The 20,311-nt window shown below is 50.9% G+C and overlaps 1 protein-coding gene and 1 long non-coding RNA gene across 3 annotated transcripts in view; one reads left to right on the top strand and one right to left on the bottom strand.

The window, feature by feature from the left end:
* FLI1 (Fli-1 proto-oncogene, ETS transcription factor) overlaps positions 1 to 12,803 on the bottom strand; it is a 115,293-nt gene extending 102,490 nt beyond the window's left edge. Inside the window, exon 1 of one of the 2 annotated variants that reach the window (XM_035009285.1) lies at positions 12,753 to 12,803. Coding sequence is in view for 1 of the 2 variants with exons in the window: in XM_035009283.1 (XP_034865174.1) it covers positions 11,231 to 11,248 (18 nt within the window). In the remaining variant the exon portion in view is untranslated. Of the gene's footprint in view, positions 1 to 11,230; positions 11,550 to 12,752 lie in introns of those variants that run through there. The other variant, XM_035009283.1, reaches the window with a different exon arrangement.
* Positions 12,804 to 17,410: 4,607 nt separating this feature from the next.
* On the top strand, positions 17,411 to 19,836 carry LOC118013390. The gene is made up of 3 exons (XR_004680003.1): positions 17,411 to 17,673; positions 17,755 to 17,892; positions 19,042 to 19,836. It is a non-coding gene; the product is annotated as an uncharacterized LOC118013390 (long non-coding RNA).
* The last annotated feature ends 475 nt before the right edge of the window (positions 19,837 to 20,311 follow it).

Below are 20,311 nucleotides of genomic sequence, written 5' to 3'. Positions count from 1 at the left end.
CCATCATGCTACTCTGCAGCACGTTGTGGAAAACTGCAAAGGCAGGTCCTCGGCCCCATGCACTGAGAGTGAACATTTTTTAAATAATAGCTTCTTCGGTGCTAAATTATGTTTGGTCCCAAGTATCCTTGGAGCTCTGGTTTTCTTTGTTCTGCCAAAGGAAAAAGGAAATAAATCAGGAAGCTGGGCCAGTCCACAGGAAGTCTCACTCGGGCTGATAAAGGAACCGATGTGAGCTAGCTGTGGATGCAGTTATAAGTCAATCAGCCTTGAAATAACAAGAAAGACTATTCAGGAGAAACTGGAGCTCCAGCTAGCCTTTCTTGATGGCTTCCTTTTAACCTTACAAAACGCTCCCTTCTTTGTGTTTTGTATAAGCCCCCAATCTGGGTTTGTGTGTTTTTTAAGCGTGTGTGTGTGTGTATGAGTGAAAGAGCATGAGAAGGAAAGGAAGAGTTAGAACAAGAGAGAAAAGGGGGGTAAAGGAGGAAGCGTTGTCAAGGCAAAGAATATGCTATTCTCTATGGAGCTACAACACTCTGTCTTTTTATCATCTCGTTAGCTCATGAAAGTAAAACAGAACCTGTTGGTTTCATGCTTGCTTTTGCCTACCGTCCACTACACCTGCTGGCAAAGTCAGGCAGGGACTCTTACCTGGGGAAAATACGGGGCTTAGGCCTTCTTGAGTAAAGGGTGGTAGAGAGTTGAGATGCACCGCGAATCTGACCCGTGCAGGCTAAGGGTGGGGTCACTTAGACTAATGGACACGACAAACAACAAAACCTACGTGGTAGATGGGTTCGACTTGGAGCCTAAACTTCATGGATGTATGTGTCAATCCGGCAAACTATCACTGTGGCTAAGCTCTATGAGCTTTGTAGGCAAACAGGATTAGGTTCAAATCATTGCTTTTCCACTTTCTACCTTTTATGACCCTGGGTAAGTGACTCCACCTCTCCAAAACGGAAGCGATACATACATCATAGGGTTGGTACAAGGATCAAAGGTGGGTATGTCTGTAAAGGTTAACACAGATATTGGCACAAAATAAGAGCTAGAGAAATAGCTTTTTTTCCTTCTGATGACTCTGATTGTTCCTCCTTCCTCCTCACGCTATTCCTCCTCAGATGGAAGGCGAGTGAGTCTCTTGCTCTTAAGTAAGAAGTAGGGAAAGACAGGCCTTAGCTAGGGCCATTGGGGTTCATGTAAAATAGTGGGTGATACAGTTTCAAACTGAATTGGGGCCTTTTTGGGGTTGACTGTGTTTTTGCCCATAGCATAGCACCACTTCCTGTTTTAAGAAGAAGAAAAAAAGCCTTCCAGAAAACTCATTAAGAGGCTCAAAATTCTTCTTGGACATCAAATAAGTCCTCAAAATATTGTTTTTTTAAGAGTTAAGTGTAAATGAATCAAAACCAGACGAATTCAATTTCCCTTCAATTAAACAGGATTTTTTAAAAGTCCAGGGGAAAGGCGCTTGGGGCCAAATGTGTTTTGGGTTTTAAATGAGACCAACTTTTGGAAAAGAGTGTAAGACCCCATAGCAGAATCAGGCCCTATTCTTAGTTTGCATTAATGCAAAGGGATTAGCACAGCTCCAGTGTCACTTGGTAATAAAAACAACCAGCTCACAGAAAGTCACAAAGCACCTCCTAAGAGCCCCAGGCTTCAACTGGCCTCAAAGATCACTCTAGAATTCAGCCCCAAGATTGTGGGGAAGAGCCACATGGGCCCAGATAGAATGTCTATGAAAGGCTTAGTCATCCGTGCCCCCAAATAAGAAATGTCTTTAAAGACTGCCAGCGATCAGAGTTTTATGAGCATGGAAGCTGAAAGGAAAATTTGAAATTATACCCTTACTGTATACACCAGAAGACATTTAGCATGAGAAATTTTACATGAATTCTGAAGGACTGAAGTGACTTGCCCTAAGACCCCATTGCTCATTTATGGCAGAGCTGGGCTGGAATTCAGGTCTCTGGATCCTAGGCTGGACAATTTTTCTCTGTATTTATTACAAAGTGGGACCCAAAAGTGTCTGAGATCAGCACATTTGGGTTAGAATGTTGGTGCTCAGGCCATTTTTTACAAATTTGTTTCTAAAGTCCTTCTTTATTTTTTATGTCCACTTTTTTAAAATTTATAAAAGTAATATATACTAGTGATTAAAAAAAATCAAAGACTACCTAAGTTTATAGTGTGAAAAATAAAAGTCTATTTCTCTCTGCCCAGAGGCAACCACTGTTAATAGCCTCTTGTATATTCTTCTAGAAATTGTCAATGCATAACCATGCATATGTGTGCATTTTCAATTTTTTTTTTTTTTTTACAAAAATGGGACCACACATTTTGTAACTTGCTTTTTTCCATGTGACAATATACCCCAGGGAACTTTCTAAATCAGGGTGTATAGACAATTGATTTTATTCCACAGAATAGTTGCATGGTATTTTCTTATAAGCATCATCCATAATGTATTTAACAAGTCCCCTGTTGATGGATGTTTAGAATTCTTTCCAGTTTTTGCCATTACGATGGTACAATAAACATCATGTGCATACATATTTCATATGTGACTGACCATGTCTGTAAGCTAAATTTTTAGAAATTGGACTTGTTATCGAATTTCTGTGAATATTTAACATCTCAATCGATGTTTCCAATTGATGTGTCCTCCAGAATGACTGTACCAAGCTAGACTCCCACCCATAAGGTAAGGCAGTGACATTTCTGCTTACTCTAACATGAGGCATTATTAAGCTGTTTTAATCTTTGTTATACTGCACTCATAGGTGATAAATGCGGGAATTTCATGATTTTCATTTGAATATCATTAGGCACATGCTTGAAATTCTTTTCATATGTCTATTGGCCATTTGTATTTCTTTTTCTAGCATTGCCTATCATAGCATTTTTGCCTACTTTTCTGCTAACTGTTCTACCTTTTTCTTATTAACTTGTAAGAAACCTAGTATCCTGGGACATTTGCTTTTTGTTTTAATCCCTAGAAATATTCTTCCTCAGTTTCTCTTTTATCTTTGCACTTGATTTATGGTATTTTTCTCTGTGTTAAAATATATATGTAGAGGACCTACAGCTGAGAAAGGGAGAATAAGAAGTCCTTTCCTTGGCTGAAGCCCTGGTTTTTCAAAAATGTCCATACAACAGACTAGTATCACCAAGAGTGAAGGGGCGATGGAAATTATAAGCTGGATGTTATCCTTGGGAAAAATGTTCCTACATTTCTTTATAGTAAAAAGCCACAAATAAAGATTCACCCAATGAGTATTGCTGCTTTTGGAATCTCCAATAGTCAGAGCTTAAAATCCAAAAGCAGAGAAAGCTCTATTCTCTAGAAGTTCGGAAGAAATACTATAGGCATCTTGTTCTTGTTCATGTACACGGAGTTCTCTTGGGAACTGTGCCTGGCTGTATCATTCAATTTGGGGTTGAATGAATAAATGAATGAGTATGAATTAAGTGATGAATGCCTAAAGGCAAAATGACTCTTCAGGCATAAGAATTTAGATTTAACTCTATGCATTTACCCAGATGGTAACAGCATTAACTTAAAGACAACTCGAAAGCTGAGTAATTTTATAATAATAACTGTTGTCACATTTCTGCTACATGAACAATAGTACAAAACTGTTTATTCTCAGACCCCTTCACACCTAAAATCAATGAATACCCATATATCCAGACCCAACAAGTCTGCTACTGGAATGTTAGATTCCAGGAGACGGTGAAACCCACATGTGTCTAGAAACGCAGGGTTAGAGCTCCCATGGCACCTGTAATTCTGGCCTCCTGCATGTGTGCACTGCGATGTGATGTAGGTCTTGCATTACCTTGGACACATAAATGGGCCCTGCTCTTGCTAAAACATTTCAGTTTTCAAGTCTACATTCTCTAGGAGGTAACTTGAAAAATGTACATGTTCTGGGATTTTGATCATGAACTAAATGGCAGGTACCTTGTTTCCCAAAGATGGGAACTATCTTAAATATGTTGGCATTCTGGTTCATTTTTGTAGGTATAAGTGACTCGGAAACTGCCGTAAAGTGGGACTGAGTGATCTGGAAATGCATCTGAACACTTAATCTCTGATCCTGTTTGGAATGATGGTAATATCTGAGTTTGTGGTGTGCTTGGGTGAAATTTCAGCAGGAGGTGAAATTTCAGCAAGAGGTGATGGGCACACCCGAACTACGACAGTCTATCAGGCCTGTTTGACTTTCTATCGAAATTTGATTTGAGTCTCAGGGAAACAACCTTTCCTTTTGTCTCTTCTCAATTACTATCTGCTGACTCATTCTCAAAAGGAACTAAACTAAAGTTGTACCCCAGGATAGACTGCCCAATTGAAAAGATGGCTTGTGGTGTAACCTCTAGAACACAGAGACAGAGGACACATTTAAATGAGTGAAGGGAAAAATCACATTTTTATGAGCTCTGGTGAAATAGAGTCTCTTCTCCTTCCCCTGACTCCATATTTAATAAACAGGTGTCTTTAAAGACAGCTGAGAGCATGGTCTGGTTGCCTGGCCTATCACTGGCAGTCGAATCCTGTCGACTATTCACTTCTTGTGGATTCTGACAAATGATGGAGTCACTCCTTTCTTGATTTCCTAAGGAGTTGGGTGTGGACAAGAAGGGTGCCGTTCCTAAGAGATTTGTACAGCTGTGTTGGTCATCCTTCTCTTCAAAAGTTTGTGATTCCTCCTTTCTAGACCTCAATTCTTTGTTATGGTATTGAAGGTCCTCCAGAATCCAATTCCATCCAATCTTTCCACTCCTACCTTTTCCGTCATATGCATCCCTCCACCCACCACCTCACCAAAGTATTCTGATTTCTGAGAAAGCCCCTGAACCCTATCTTCTTGTGCAAGTCCTGCCCATCCTTCATAGCCAAGGTCCAGGTCACACCTATGCCAAGAGGCTGTGTGTATAGAAAAAGCAAGTATTCTGGAATCAGAAACCCCGGGCTCGAAACCCAACTCTGTCATCGATTAGCTGTCATCTTAGATAACTTACCTAACCTCCCTGAACTTTTCTCTCATCCAAAATGGAGGGACAGATGAGATGGTATTATCTCCCACGGGGCTGTTGTGAGGATTAATGATGAGGGTTTATGCAAAAGTGCTTTGTAAATAGAAGGGACCATATAAATAACTATTGGTGTTATGTCTTCCTGTGTCTCTCCAGTTGAACTTGCTCTTTCCTTCCTTGTGGCTAGCGGAACACTTAGTGCATTCAGCAGTGCACACCCCGGCTTATCCTCCTGCTCTGTCTCCAGAACAGCAGTTCTTATACCACTGGCATTTATCTTGACCCTGCATTACAGTCACGCAAAAGACCTTACTGATTTACAAGGTTGCTGACTTGCATTAATATGGCTGGCATGCGTTTATGATGCCAAAGAGGCTAAGGTTGTAGATCCCCATAGAGCCAACCAGCTTCACACAGAATAGGGACTGTCTAATCCTGTCAGACTTCCACGATATCAGCGCTCAGGGTGACAATATGGGGATAAGCAAAACCCCACCCATTGCCTCTGGCAAACACGTCAGAGTACATAGGCTACCGCTGTTGGGTCTAGGAGGTCAGTAGAAGAATCAGAGTGACATCACTTAGTAGTACCATCCCACCGATGAACTGATTCATGAATGGGATGAGCACTGTAGATAGAAGTCATGAAAGCGACAGAAAATGAAGCAGAGTATAGTCTTCCGCAAGGAAAATACACCTGCACAGATCTGAGGTTACTAGAAAAGCTGTTATTCTGGTTGATGATTTTGTGAGATTGTGAGTGTGTGTGTGTGTGTGTGTACATAGTGACCAGTGTCCTTTAGCCTTCTCAATTTGTCACAAAACAACAAGCCAAAGATAGAAAGACTGTTTTAAACACAGGCCAAAAAAAAAAGAAAGTCATGTTATTTAAAACAAAACAAAACAAAAACATTATTCTAGACCTACATAATGTAGCTAATCGTCTAAAATGAATGAAAATAGTAGATTTTCAAATTCTCACCCTAGACAGTTGGTCCCTAATCTGAAAACCTGTCTATCAAGCTTCGGATAGAATAAGACTTCTTTCAGAGACGAATAGGATGGCCTGAGTATTGACTTAACAATTTGAGGATATTTTTGAAGTTGGAGGTAAGATAAAGGCCTCAGTCCATTAGAAATCCTGCCTGGTGATTCATCATCATAAAATTTTTCCTAATTTTTTTTTTTTTTTTTTTTGCTGGGACAACTCAATACTAGCATTAGACTAATGTTACAGTTCTAGAAAATAGACTTGGTTTAAATCAATCACTTTTTAAAACCAAATGCCAAGTTAACTGGTTAACTCCAAACAGAAGCAGACATTGAAATCTGAAATCTTATTTAATGCAGTTGTTATTTAAGACCTACTTACTACACAGTCTGAAAGATGGGTCTATAAGTTATATTATAATGCACTGAATATATTTTGCTTAAATCATCAAATATTCGTTATTAAAGGAACTGAAATAGGAATTCAGCCCACCTTCCCCCAGTCTGTGGAGAGACCTATTGGCTATTTAAGCAAAATCCTCTATTTTTTTGTTGTCTCCCGGTAACAGAGACCTTGTTTGTCTATAGGAAAAGTAGGATTTATTTTGGAAAACAGCCATGTAAAAATCCTATTTGAGAATTTGGAATTTTTTTTTTAAGTATGGACATAATTCAGGATGGTAAGAATATATTTTTCATTAAATAACAGATATGTCTTTAGTTCAAAGTGCCAGATTCCTCATGGTTTTTCTTTTAAAGTCTTCTCTCTCTGTCTTTCTCTCTCTCTGCCTCTGTCTCTCATACACATGATCTCCAGGATTCTATAATTCCTGGTATTGTAATGAAAGCAAATGAAATCTTCACGGTATGGTGGAAAGAACACTAGCCTGAGGGTTAGGATCCCTGAATTCTCCTCTTGACTCTGTCAATAGTTAGCTGTGTGATCTTAGGTCATTCATTAAATAACTGGGCCTCAGTTTCCCCACCCACAAAATGAGAATATTGAGTTCAATAATCTCGAAAGTTCTCAAGTTGCAAACCTATGAACTTGACTTTGAATGGAAGGAGAAGTGGAAGGAAGATTTTTGTGGGATTTATTCGCCAAGGAAAGAGGATTCACCATTTGGTAACTAACTGAGGGAAGCAATTCTATGTGGTCATGGGGACAGAGAAACTGACAAAGTGCTGTCTTTCCTGGAGTTCTCATGACGCCAGGCCATAGGAGGGTTAAAAGGTGGTGTTGGTGAAGGGGGAGGCAATTCACTCTTCAAAGTCAAGGCAGCATCCTTTTTTGAGGACAGACGTAGAGTCTTTGTTCCCAATGTTCCTCAGTCTGCTGGTTTCTACTCAGATACCATCCGGAAGTTTCCTGACTGGAAAGCACTGTCCTGTCTGCCATAACCTACCCTCCTGGCCTCCTCTGCCACACACACTCTCTACTGACTTACAGAACCCAGCGGGGACCTCCACCTACCTTCCGATTTTGTTCTCCCATCATTTAGGGGTTTGAAGAGTGCTGCCATTTCCCAAGGCAAAGGATGAAGACTGATAGTATCTCTGCTCCATTGTGAGTTTATCTGAAGCATCCTCCCTGGTCATCGGGGCTGACAGAACCACATCACCTTTTATCCCATAACCTGCCTCCTTGCTCTTCAGGAGGTGCATCAGCCCTGGACACACAATTATTTACTTAGGTGTCTGCCCCCTCTACAAGAGTATACGTTCTAGCAGGGTTTTGATAACCTGCTTTCTTCTCAACACAGAAAGCAGAGCCTTGGAACATAATAGGCACATAATCAATATTGGTTGAATTAATAAAACATATATTATGGGACATCCAGACCTGTGATCTAATGTTCTGACCAATCGATCCCCACAAGCCCCTATCCCCAAGGAGAAATTCAACGAATGTGCATTCCACTAAGGTACCAGACTTTATTTAATCCTCACTGTGATTTCTGGCAAGGGGGTATTTTGGCCCCATTTTACAGATGAGAAAACTGACATTTAAGGAGCTGAAGGGCCTTGCTATAGGGCACACGGCAACTAAGTAGCAGCTCTGAATGAACTCAGGCTTTCTGACTTCGAGTCCGCTGTGCATTTCCCTGTTTCATTCACCACGTTTGCATCTTCTCTGATTGTTTCCCCGTCTTTAATGGTACCATGTGCATTGAATCAAGCTTTCATAGATGGAGTAACTAGATTCAATGGAAGACTGCCTAGAACTAAGATGCAGGTTTTGAAACCAGGTCATCTCTTAAGCAGCAACCAGGATCACGTGATTTTCAACACTGATAATATCAACTGTGGGGAGCAGGGGTGGGGTAGGTGTTGTTTAATATCGCAGGTTAACTTGTCTGTGGCCAAAGAAGAGTGAAACGGCTCCTGAAAATTTTGGTATTCCCAACGTGATGCTCAGAGCCTTCCCAGGAGACATTCTTGGAAAGGAGGAGAGAACATGACACGGAAGGACTTATAACAAGGGCAGCAAGATTAAGATTTTGAAATCAAAATGAGTTGTGCAAATTATGCACAGAATAAAAACCTTCTGCAAAGCAATCCAGACTTCCCTGGCATCCTGGACCAAATACCTCCGCAGTGTGGAGACCCACGTATTTTGAAATATAGACATGCCTTATATTTGAGGAAGAAACATGCAGGTGCATAAAAATCACATTCCAGAATTACTCAAAGATGATTTGTCAAGGTCACTCAAACTGGAGACACACATTCTAGATTTCTGTCTACAGACCTCAATCTGTATAGAACTGGATTTCGTGGACATGCAAGTACAGGTCCTTAGAAATTCATATAAACATGATATTTTAGGAACAGAAGATTGGAAAGATATGCTGTAGAGGTAATTTAGTCCCACTGTCTCATTTGTACAAAGATTTTGAAGTTCAAACAGGTTCAATGGACTGTGCATTCTCACATGGAGGCTAGAAATCCACTGGCCTCCCCTTGTCCACTGTGCCCTCCAAACACAGCGTTTGAACCCTTGCAGGAATAGGGTCTAGGAACCTCAAGATCCAAAGGTCACACAGGAACAGGAAATTGTGTGGCTTTCACACAATTTAAATACTGAAGTATACACTAACAACTCAATCCTTCAGCATTTTGGGGACTGCAGTCCCTTCTCAGGACTTGAGAAGCCACTACTCTCACTGTGGGTGGGTCTGCAGAACCAGGTCACCTGGATGAGAGACGAAGGTGCTCCTGAGGAGGGTTTGGAGGGACTCAGAGGCTCCCACCACCCACCTGAAAAAGAAGACCTTCACCTCCATCCTTAGCGTGAAGGACCAGGGGCCTCTCCTAAGCCTGTTCTCACTGCCTGCCATGCCAATCCTTGTGTGTGTCTCTAAAGAGGTTAGCACATCCTGGGTACACAGACCACAGCTTCCTCCATTTGCTCAGGGCCTTAGAGGTCTGAGCATCATGGAGATATTGCTTCACTTCTCCTTAGGGTGTCCACATCAAGACCCCGGAGCCATCTTACCACCCTTCCGGATCAGAGGGACTGCCTCTGGGTAAGTGGTAAGTGTCCTAATGAGGGGAGTTTTCTAGAGTCGAGCATCCTTTTTACCAAACCAGGGATACACAAACACTTGCAGGCACACACCAGCGTGAAGAGAAACAAGCATAAATGACTGGTGGCCACCTCCACCCTCGCCATAGGAACACTCCTCACCCCCACACACTTTAAACTGGACGAACCCAGACTCGGGCTGGCTCCCCTTAACTCAGTACAATCAGTTATCTCATCTCCAGATTTTCAAGTTCCTTCTGTTGGTGCCTTTTACCTCAGTCAGCATGTTTCAAACTTTCAGAAAAAAACCTTAGAAAATAAAAACCACTACTTCACCCAAATGATAAAAATCTCCTAAATTCTCCAAGCACAACATCTTCCTCTCCTCTTAACTCAGCCCTGAGTGAGGAGTTGATTGCTTTGGGTTCTGGGGAATGGCGGGTTCTGCCACTCCCCACCTCACCAGCCTAATAGTTTTTCCAGACTGACTCCTGCTTGATGTTGCGGGACAGCCTGGAAGCCGACCCCAGGTCCCATTCATTCCTCTCGGTCCTCTAAGGTCAGTCACTTTAGGGGGTGCCCCTCCTCTCGGCTCCCGGCCCCACTTCCCGCTTCCAGAAGGAGAAGGCAATCAACACTCCTGAAGTCTAACACGAAACCCAGACCCTCATCCATCCCTCTGGGCTGCATTTTGCAACTTAGAGCCTGGCGTGAGGTGTGGGGTGAGGGCGGGGTAGGGGGGGTGGATTTGGCAGGGCGGTCGCCGGGGCCGTCGGCTCAGACCCGGCCACCGCAGGAGAAGCGGCTCTGCAGGGCGCGGGACCCTCTTGGGGAGGACGGTGGTGTCCTTGCGCTGGAGCCTGCGCACGCCTGGGCGCGAAGAGCCGGGGCCGGGCGCGGAGAGCCGGGGCCGGGCGCGGGGCAGCGGCGCCGACCGAGGCTGCAGAGAGATCCCCGGCCCGCGGAGCGCAGAGGCCGGCCCGTCAGTCCCGGGAAGCCGGCCGCTCTGAAGCGCCGAGAGCTCAGCAACACAAGTACCCAGAGGAAGGGAAACCAGCCCGCGCTGACATGTAAACAGGGACTTCCATCCGAGGAGCCCGCTCAGACAGACCCCCAAGCACACTCACTTGCACCCCGAGCCTCCTGCAACCCGTCCATTTGCCCGCCCCAGGGCCCTCCAGGCCGGGGGACCCGAGCGGGTGGCGGCTGCCGCTCCCTCCCCCGTCGCCTTCGGCCTCGGGTAAGAGGAAGCCGGCCGCCAGGCGAGTGCCCAGCGCCGGGGCCAAGGCGCCCAGCTTGCCGGGTGGGAGTGGTGGACCCGGAGGTGTCCGGCCCCAGGCTTGGATCCGCGCCCGAGGTCCCTAGGTTTCCCGCGGACCCCCGCCCGCAGCCCGGCCCGCAGCGCGTAGGTGGGGGGCCGGACGCGGCTTTGCGACAAGGGGTGCGGGGGAGATCGCTGTCTGTGGTGAGCCCGGAGGGTCGCCCCCGCGAGTGAGAGTCGCCACCCGAGCGCGGGAGGAGACGGCGCGAAGCCGGGGCACGGAAGGAAGGGAGAGTGGCCACGTCTTCCGGGACCCCGGCGCCCCGCGCCAAGCCTGCCCGCTGCCTCGCCGCCCCGGCCGGCCCCGCCGCTCCCGCGCCCACTGCCCCATCGCTTACCTTAATAGTCCCGTCCATTTGGCCAAGTCTGCAGCCGAGCCCCCCAATATTCCACACATTGACCCGGTTACAGCCTGACCTCGCAGCCCCTTCGGATTAGCCCGGCGCGGCCTCCCTGGCGCCCTGGGCCCTCCCTGCGTGCCCCCCACGAGCGCCCTGCCCTCGCTCCCCTGTGCACGTTTGTTGTTGTAGCGGAGCGAAAAAGAGACAGTTAACCGGATGAAACTTTTTTTCAGCTAATTTTGGGAAGTGACTTCACTTTGCGAATCGGGGAGGAAGTCCTATCTCTCTCTCTCTCTCTCTCTCTCTCTCTCTCTCTCTCTCTCTCTCTGTCTCGCGCTCTCCTCTCCTCTCCCCTCTGCTCTCCCTCGTCTTCCCTCCCCCCACACCCCCTCTTCCTCCCCTCTGCTGGTCCTGCTTTTCGCATCACACACACTATATAAATATACCCGGAGATGCCCAGATACATTCATGCGCTGCGCACACAGGATACTTGCTCCTGGGAGATAAGAGCGAGCTGGGAACAATGCCGGGGTCCACGCCCGGCGCCCGCGCCCTGATTCCCGCAGTCTGCACCCCCACCCCCTTCCCCAAAAGTCCAAAACCAAATGTCTTTCTGGCCTCCTTCCTTTTCCCGGGGCCTTTGGCCCGAAGGTGGCCCTCCTGACTCATTCACTTTCCGTTTCTTCCCACAGATACGTTCATTAATGCTTTTTCCAGCCGGAGTCAAACTTATTGGGGGGGCGGGGGGGAGAGTTTACTCGGGCTGGGGATAACCTGGAGCCTACTGCCCGGGAAGATCGGGACGCAGACCGACGCAAACCAACCATTAAAAAAATGCATCCAGTGGGAATTTTTCCACTCGGGCCCTGGGCTGCCGAGGGGCGGCAGACTCGGAGCGGTTCACCGGTCGACGCGGACTCGGGGCGGTTTCGGAAGGATCCCACCGTCGGGGGCGCGGACTAGGCTCCCAGCGCATTGTTAGCAGAAGGGCGCCCCCGGACAGCGCGCCTCGGCCCTTTGCTCCTGGAGAGCTCCCGGCGCCCTCCCGGGGCCGGGACCGGCGGCACCCTAGGCCACCTATCCGCGCCTTCTAGGGTCAGACCCCTCGCACTTTACCTGGACCGGATGGCCCAAGTCCCGGCGCTCGGCCAGAGCCGCCTATGCAGTGCTACTCCGAGCGCCGAGAAACCTACACTACCGCAGGACGTTCCCTCCACGCTGGTCCGCAGGTCTCCAGAGCGCAGCACGCAAGATCGCCGCACAGACTCAGACTTCCCCCCGGGTGAGCCCCCGGGGTCAGCGCTCGGGACCACCATCCCCACCCGGCCAGGAGGCCAGCCGGCCCTCGGCCCGCCTTGTCGGTCCCCGCCATCCGGAGACCTCCCCCCGTCCCCCCGCAGTGCCGCCGAACGCTCCAGTTGGGGCAGCCTCAGGAGTCCAGGCGCAGCGAGGGGACCCCACCCCACCCCCGGGCGCTCTCGGCCTGACTCCCTTCTCCCCAACCTCCAAGACAGGTTACCTTTTCCACGCTCTCCAGACCACGCTTTGGACTTTTTCACTTTTATTTAAGAGTCCACCCGGGGAAGGAGGAAAAAAAAAATCCAGAGGAGATCCGAGTCAATTGGAAAGAAAAAAAAAAAAAAATTCAAAAGGGTGTCCACAGCGGCGAAAAAGGTGACTTATCAATTCTTTATTTCTTCTGGAGCAATTGAGCCAGAAAGCTAGCTCGCCTCCCTCCCTCCCTCCTCCCACCCCCCTCTCGAAATTAGTCTCATCAATTCAGCTCCAATTTTGGGTTCGAATACAGACGCGGGTCTGAACGTGACCAGACCTGGAGTGGCGGGTGCAGCCTGCCAGCAATTGAGACTCGGTGTGCTTATGGGGGAGTGGGGTGGGGGTGGGGTGGGGGTGGGATGGGGGCCGGGCCGACCCCCCCCCCACCTCCTGTCTGCTTCTCAATCCAGGGGTCTGCTCCGGGGCTCCCCTGGGACCGCCACATCTGGTTACCGCTAGCGGGGTCAGTCCCCCCCCCCTTTGCCTGGGGCCACCAGTTCTGGAGTTCAATTAAAAGAAATCAGGCTTAACCCTTTCCTTCCCTCGGCCGGCCGCCTGCCCTCTCCCTCTTCCCTTCAGCTTTTCCACATGCTTTCCAGAGAGGAAAGAGGTTAAAGGGAAAGGAAGAATGAATTACATCCTTTCAAACCCCAAATTGTTTCCTTTTCAGCCCAGACTCTGCCGGCCTTCAAACGACAACAGGGCTTTCAGGAGGGTGCGGGGAGACCGCTTCCCACCCAGACCTGGCCAGAAACCCTGCACCCCCAGCCACACTGCCCCTCTTTCAGGCAGAAGGGATTTCAACTCCACCACCGGGAGGCCCCCTTCCTGGTCCTGGGCAAGCACTGAGGTTGTTAATGGCCACCCCACACCAGCCGGACGCTCCCCCTTCCTTCCACACTCCTCCTAGTGCTGGAGAAGGCACCTCCATGGCAGAAATACTGGCTAGGTTTCTCTTCCCTACTCCTAGGAGGCCTGGCCAAGAGCATATTCTTACCTTCACTGCACTGATCAGGACATTCACCCTCACACCCCTAGCACCCCCAACTCCTTTCAGCAGGAGCTTCCTCTCCCATTGAGAGTTGCTCATTAACTACATTAAAATGAGGACTTGCCCTCCTGTTTTAGCTGTGGAACTCAACAGCACTTTCTGTTTCTCCCAGGAAAACCAAAGCTATGGCTATTTCATAATTTTGAAGATGGGGGGGAGAGGGTGACATTGGCATAACTGTCACCCCTTTGTGACTCATTGACTAGCACTGACGCCATGCCTTTTGCTATTTACCAGCCCCTCGGTGAGGAGCTCCTGTCCATTCACGAGGTCCTCCACCTAGAAAGAACCCCCCCAACCGGGAACAACAGCTCTCTGAGGGATTTGAGGCTCCCTTCACCCCATATTGACATGCTGGTGGGCAAGTTTGCCCCACTTACGTAACTCTGGGTTTGAAGCTCAACTCCTCCTGCTGCTTCTATTTTAAATCCCGAAGGGGGAAAAAGCCCTAACCAAACACAACAGTCAACAAGTCTGCCCTGTTTCATGTGGTTACCACCAGACATCTGGAAAGATGGTTTGATCCTGGCAGCTCACATTGTTTTCACGAGCAGCCAAAGAGAATATTTTGAATGTTTGCATTGAGACAAATTGATAGAGAGCCTGTGGTAAGGCCCGCTACGAATGAAAACTGCTTTGCGTTGGGGAGGTGCAACCCCTCCCCTTCTCCCCACTCTCCCTCCCCTTTCTCTCTCCCTCTCCCTTCTTTTAGCTTAGCTGGGGACTGGTTACCCCAGCCCACACGCTTGCACACACCCTCTTTCCTGGCTCACCAGACTGTCCTGCCTGCCTTTCCCAGACTGGGCAAGGCTGGTGCCCAGGAGCTGGTGCCTGCGACCATCAGCGCCCATTCCACCAGCGCCGACTGGCTTTCAAGTCGGGGAGCTCTCGCAGCCAAGGAAGCCCGGCCAGCTTTTAAAACAAAAGCTACCAATTGGGGGACCCACAAAACAACTCATGACACATTTCTAAGCCTAGGGTCACGTACAGAAAGCATGCACATGGAGGGCGAATATTTAGGAAATATTTGGATTTCGAGCATTTTCGCTGGAACTTTGGTCGGACGGCTTGCCTCGCACCGTCCGCACTTGACAGTATTTTCAAAGATGCGGAAGTCCTGCTTCCCCCCGGGAGGGGTGCGGCGGGGTGAAACGTGTCTTGGCTCGCTCAAAGTCAGCCCTTTTGACCCGGTCAAGACTTTCCAGACGCGACTTCCTGGGCTTCTTTGGTCCCAGCCCAGGTTGGGGGTGGGAGGACGCGACAATCGGAGCCGGGTCCCCGGGGTGCCTCCAGCCCCGGGGACTGCTCCGTCACTTGAAACCCCGAAAGATGCCAGGCCTGGCAGAGCGTCTCGGGCGGATCCTTTCCCCTCCGTCCTCCCTCCTCTCCCGCCCCTCGGGTCCAGCGCGGCCTCGGCTGGTATTCGAGCTGGCAACGGGGGGATGGGGGGGGCGGGGGGGGGGGAGGCGGGAGCGCGGGGGAGGGACGGGCGAGCGAGCGCCAAAACTCCAGACTGCACAACTGCAGCTTCAAGTGTCTGGCCCCTCGCTCGAGGCCATAATTAATTTGAGATTTATTTTTATTGGAGAACTCGAGTCTCGTCTGACCTTAGCCAAACAAGGCAGCTCGAGCCGCCCCTGGATGCGCTTGAATGCCGGGGAATATTTCTGCAGGAAGGCTCTGCAGGCGCGCCTGCTTTGAATTTGTTTCTCAGACTTCATCTACTCAGAGATTGAAGGAAGATTTAGAGCCTCTGCTCGCCCTGCCCGCTCCCCACGCTCGTTCTTGCCTTAGCGCCAAGCGGGTTCAAAACGCTACGTGGGAGGCCGCGGCGGCGGGAGGGCCGGGGGTCGGCTGGCCCGGCTGGGGGAGGGTCTCTGCGCCCCGAGCCCCAGGCGCTCCGGGCCGGGTCCCCAGACCACGCGGCGTCGACGAGGAAATCCCGAGGGAGTCCGAGAGCGCAGAGAGCGCAGGCTGACAAGAGGTAGAGACCAGCCAGGTGCCGGGACTCTCACCCAGCGGCGGCGCCTAGACCGGGGCCTGGGGCGGGGACCCGAGCATTTCAGCCTCTCGGATCTCCGTCAGCCCCAAACGGCATTTATTCTAAGTACAGACCTGCGTCCTTGAAACGCCGCTGCAGGACCTGCCGGCCAGATGCTGCTCCTGAGCCGTGTCGCTGTGAACATTCTGGGGCTATAAGCCTCCTTTGGTCTGGTTTGGGGGGGGGGTGTCTCCTCCAGAATGCAGCATGGGCTGAATCAGCAGGCTACGTGGTGAGGCAGCGGGAGCAAGGAGTTTGGGAGACTCGCAAAGAGGGAAAGTCGAGGACCCAGCCAGTCTTCGTGGGGTGGGCGAGGGGCTTTCCGGGTTGTGCTCCCCGCGCTGGGATTGACAAGGGATTTGCACAGTGCGGGGGCAGGATGAATCCCCATATCTGCAAGTGGAATATCCAGGTCGAAAGTCTCACTGAGGGACCTAGGGTTTGAATTCCCGCTCTGCATGGACCAGCTCTGTGGCCTCGAACAAGTTCCTTAACCTCTCTGTGCCTCAATCTGTACATTGGTGTTGTAATAGGACCTAACCCTCAAAGGGCTGTCGTAAACCTGAAATGAGTGTCTGGAACTTGCCTGACAGCACAATTTTGCCCTTATTATTTGTATTTTGGCCCCATCCCTTACAGGCTGTGTTACCTTAACCTCTCAATACCTCAGTTTCTCATCTGCAAAATAGCTTACCTCCTAGGGTTGTTATTAATATTGAGTTAGTACAAATGCAATATTTAGAACAGGGCCTGGCAAAGGTAAGGGCTACCTTAACGTTACCACCATTATTCACCTACTGCGATGTCATTGTCCTAAAGAGTCACCCCGTTCCCTCTCTCCCTTTCCCTTGCTCTTTCCAGCCTCAGACCTGCCCTCACCGCTCCCCTGCGGAAACTCCCAGAGCACTCTGTGGGTTCTCAGAACCCAGATCGCTGCCGGGTGGAGTGGGCACCCTTGGCTGCTGCGGCCCGGCTGGGCTCCAGGCTCCGGGCCTGGGCGCCTGGGCCCGCGCGGTGTTTGTCAACAACCTCGGAGGTTCCTGACGCAGAATGGCAGGGGCTTGGCAGCAGGGAACTGTTTGTGCCCCTCTGGCAAATGGTCGATGTAGGGAGCCGGAGGAACAGACCCAAGATTGTCCCTGCTACGCAGACCTTTCGCCGCCATCAATGCACCCCTTTGTGCAACAATACAAACTTTGTGGCTGCTGAAAAATCCATTTTTTGCCCCTTGAAAAGAGCTCCTGCGGCGAGCGGCTCCTTTGGCTGCCCACAGCTCCTAGACTGCCGCCTCTCTCCCTGCTGCCCACTCCGGACCTCTCTGCTCTCCTGGGCCAGTTTGCTTTCTCTCTGACTCTCGGCCTGGGTCAGTCTCCTGGGCTCCAACTTGCCCCCTGGGGTTCGTCATCCCGAGGTTTTGGGTCCGCGGGTGTGTGCAGACAGGGGTTGGGGGTGGGGGTGGGAGGGCTGTGGGTGGGAGAGAGACTGCCCCTCCCCACCCCGGGGCCACTTGCAGCCTTTGGGGCAGAGCTGGAAGTGAGAGCTCCCTTAGCTCGGAGTACTGGGAGTGGCGGGGTGGGAGGGGTCACGGCCTGCCTAACCTCTCCGGACACCCGGACGCCGCGAACCCCAGCGCGCTTTAGTCTCCCACTGTACGCTCCACCACCTCCTGGGAGCCGTCTGTCCAGCCATCCATTGACTGATTGTCGATACATTGATTCACTTATTTTTCGTTCATTCATTACAGATTAAACACCTCTTACCCGCGCCAAGGCTCCAGGACCTGTCCTCCCCAAAGTGACTATAAAACTCCTTCAGACCTCGGGAGGGGGTGGGGATGGGGGCCTTGCTACCCTGTCTCAACAAATTTCCCTTTAGAGAAATGAGACGAGGGCCGAACGCAAAAGTGGCGCTTCCTGAGAGTCGCACCCCATCGCGGTGGCCACGTGCCGGCAGACGGTCCCACACTTCGGTGGCATTCGCGGACGCAGGAGGGAGCTCGGCGCGGGCACGCAGGTGGGGGTGGGGGGCCCCTCGGGGGCGGAGCTTCAGGGAGAAGGGGGCGGGGCCAGGACCAGACGGGTGGGTTTGCAGAAGCGCGGTGGGCCCCTCCTCCTCGGAACTAGGGAAGGCTCCGACAGTCCCGGCTCCCGGCTGCTACCCGGAAGGAGGGAGGTCGCGCCGGAGTCCCTACCCCGGGCACCCTCGGCCCCGCCCCGCCGGCGGATTTTCCTTTAAACGTGTAACCCAGATGTCCCGGCCTCGGTTTGTTTACATTCTTGGGAACTGTTGTGAGTGAAAAAAAAAAAAAAACCAAAAAAACCCCCAACGTTCTATATGTTGTCAAATATAGCAATCTGCGCTTTGGACGGGCGGGTGGGGCCGAGGAAGGTGGGCTTGAGGACCGACGGGGTGTCGAACCGGTGGGAGGAGAGCGTCGCATTCACACACCCGCGCACACACGCCCACGGGCTCACATGCACACTCCCAAGTACACGCAGACCCTTAACTTGAAACCTGCTGCGCGCCCGCGGCGCGAGCGCAAGACCCACTGGGATCGGACACTGGCTCTCCGTTCCCTGCCCAGCCTTCACCAGGCTCACCCACTTCCAGTCTTCCAAACAGTACCGGCCCGAGAGCGTGCCCCCTCAGTCAAGGGTTCCCGAGGGTCTGTGCCACCCTCATCTGGTTGGGAGCGCCCCGGGCTCCAGATCCACCCGCTGACCCGGGAAAGGGGATGGAGGGACCACAGGCCTGGGTGGCAGAGTGGCGGCGTGGGGAGGGGGTGGGGGGTCATTACCTGTTTAAAGACGCTGTCATGTCTTACCTTGACGTAAGACGATGTGTCTGGGACTGTCTGAAACATCCTCGGTTGGTGAGGAAGGGTCGGGAAGGCCCAAGGACCAATCTGGGTAGGAGAAACCTCAGTCACCGACAGTACCACACGGGTGAGACGGTGGGGGAGTGGGGTGGGGTTGGTGATGGAGGAGGAACGCAAAGGGAGAGGACGCGAGAGTTGGGAGGCTCGGATCCTCCTGGGCCAGCTAGGGAGGATCTGAATGGTTGCGTACTGGGCACCTGCCCTGCGCCTCTGCCTCCAGACCTCGGGCTACGAGATGGTGAAGGTTGAGAGCCAGCTGACGCCACTGGGTCTCTTTCCCACAGCCCCGTAACCCTCCCCTACCCACAATCGGAGACACGCATTTCCCCCGGGCCTGGGTGGCTTCACACCTGCGGACACCGGGGCCGGGGGCCCGTCCGAGCCAGAAGAGAGAACGCTGCCGGGATAGAGGTAGGTCTCCCCACGGATGCAGCCCAAGACCCCAGGGAACCAGATATTTACGGAGCTGCCAAGCTCGGGCCCTCAGGGCACAGATCTTCTGCCTGGCTCCCCTAGGACCCTAGGGCTCCTCCAGTGTCCAGCTGCCCCCCTCTTCCCTGTTACTGGCTTGGGGAGGAAGACTTGGGCAGAAGCTTCTGGAGGTCTAGGGAGGCCCTTTCCCCCAGCCCCTGCTTCTTAAAGAAAACAGTTTTACGGCAGAGTGACACAGCCTTATTTCTAGAGGCAGAGGAGATGGTGTCTGAGTCTGAAAATTTGGGCTGGCGGGTGCAAAAACCACCCTAGGATGCCAGGTGCCTCTGCGTGAGTCTCTCCCTGCCTTGCCAAGTCCAGCGGCTGTCTCTTCCCTCTCCCCTTCCTTCTCTTAAACCATCTTTAACGTGGCAATGTGCAGCTTCTCCCGCAGCCAATGTGTTTCTGATAAAGCACTTTTTCTCTCCACTAACAAATTCCAGCTTTTTGGCTCCTGAAGCCACAACATACATACACGAGTTCAGGGACCAGGTATGTTCCTTTGGGCTCCTAGATTCCCATTCCCTGCCTCTATCCCGGGGTCCTTGCTGAGAGTGTCCCCCATTTTCTTTGAAAGTTGGAGTGAAATTTGCAAGGGAAGTGAGAGGGAGGGGGGGAAAGAGGAGAGAAAAGAAAGCTCCCCGGAGAGAATGAGAGAAAGAAAAAGTCCCAGAAAGCCTCCCATTTCTCTGCTGCAACTGGAGCATGTAGCCGTTGGCGAGAGAGGCACCACCCCCGACCTCCGCATTCCCCTAGGGATCCCGCACACACGAACACTCACCTTAGACACCCTTTCCTGTTCAGCCAGCAGGAGCGGAACTCCAGCAACTCCAGGATGTTCGAGGTCTGAGTGCTAGTTCTCTGCGCCCAGAGTCCCCCGATCCTCGGTGCCCAATTAAACCTGCTGGCTGCCGGGAATCAAAATGTGCTTTTCTCTGCAGCGTATCCACCCAGCCAGCCTCAGTCCCTACTTGAGCTGGGGGGGTGGGAGGGTGTAGAAACGACTCCTTGGTCTGTGCGCCCTGCAGCCCTGCAGCTTTCCTCCCTGATGCCTCTCTTCATCCCACTCCCCCTTCCTCTCTC

The sequence above is a fragment of the Mirounga leonina genome, unplaced genomic scaffold (assembly GCF_011800145.1).
Source record: "Mirounga leonina isolate KUSES-001 unplaced genomic scaffold, KU_Mleo_1.0 Mir_153, whole genome shotgun sequence".
Classification (NCBI taxonomy): domain Eukaryota; kingdom Metazoa; phylum Chordata; class Mammalia; order Carnivora; family Phocidae; genus Mirounga; species Mirounga leonina.
The sequence above is the reverse complement of the archived record's forward strand: the minus strand, read 5'-3'. Positions and strand labels throughout refer to the sequence as shown.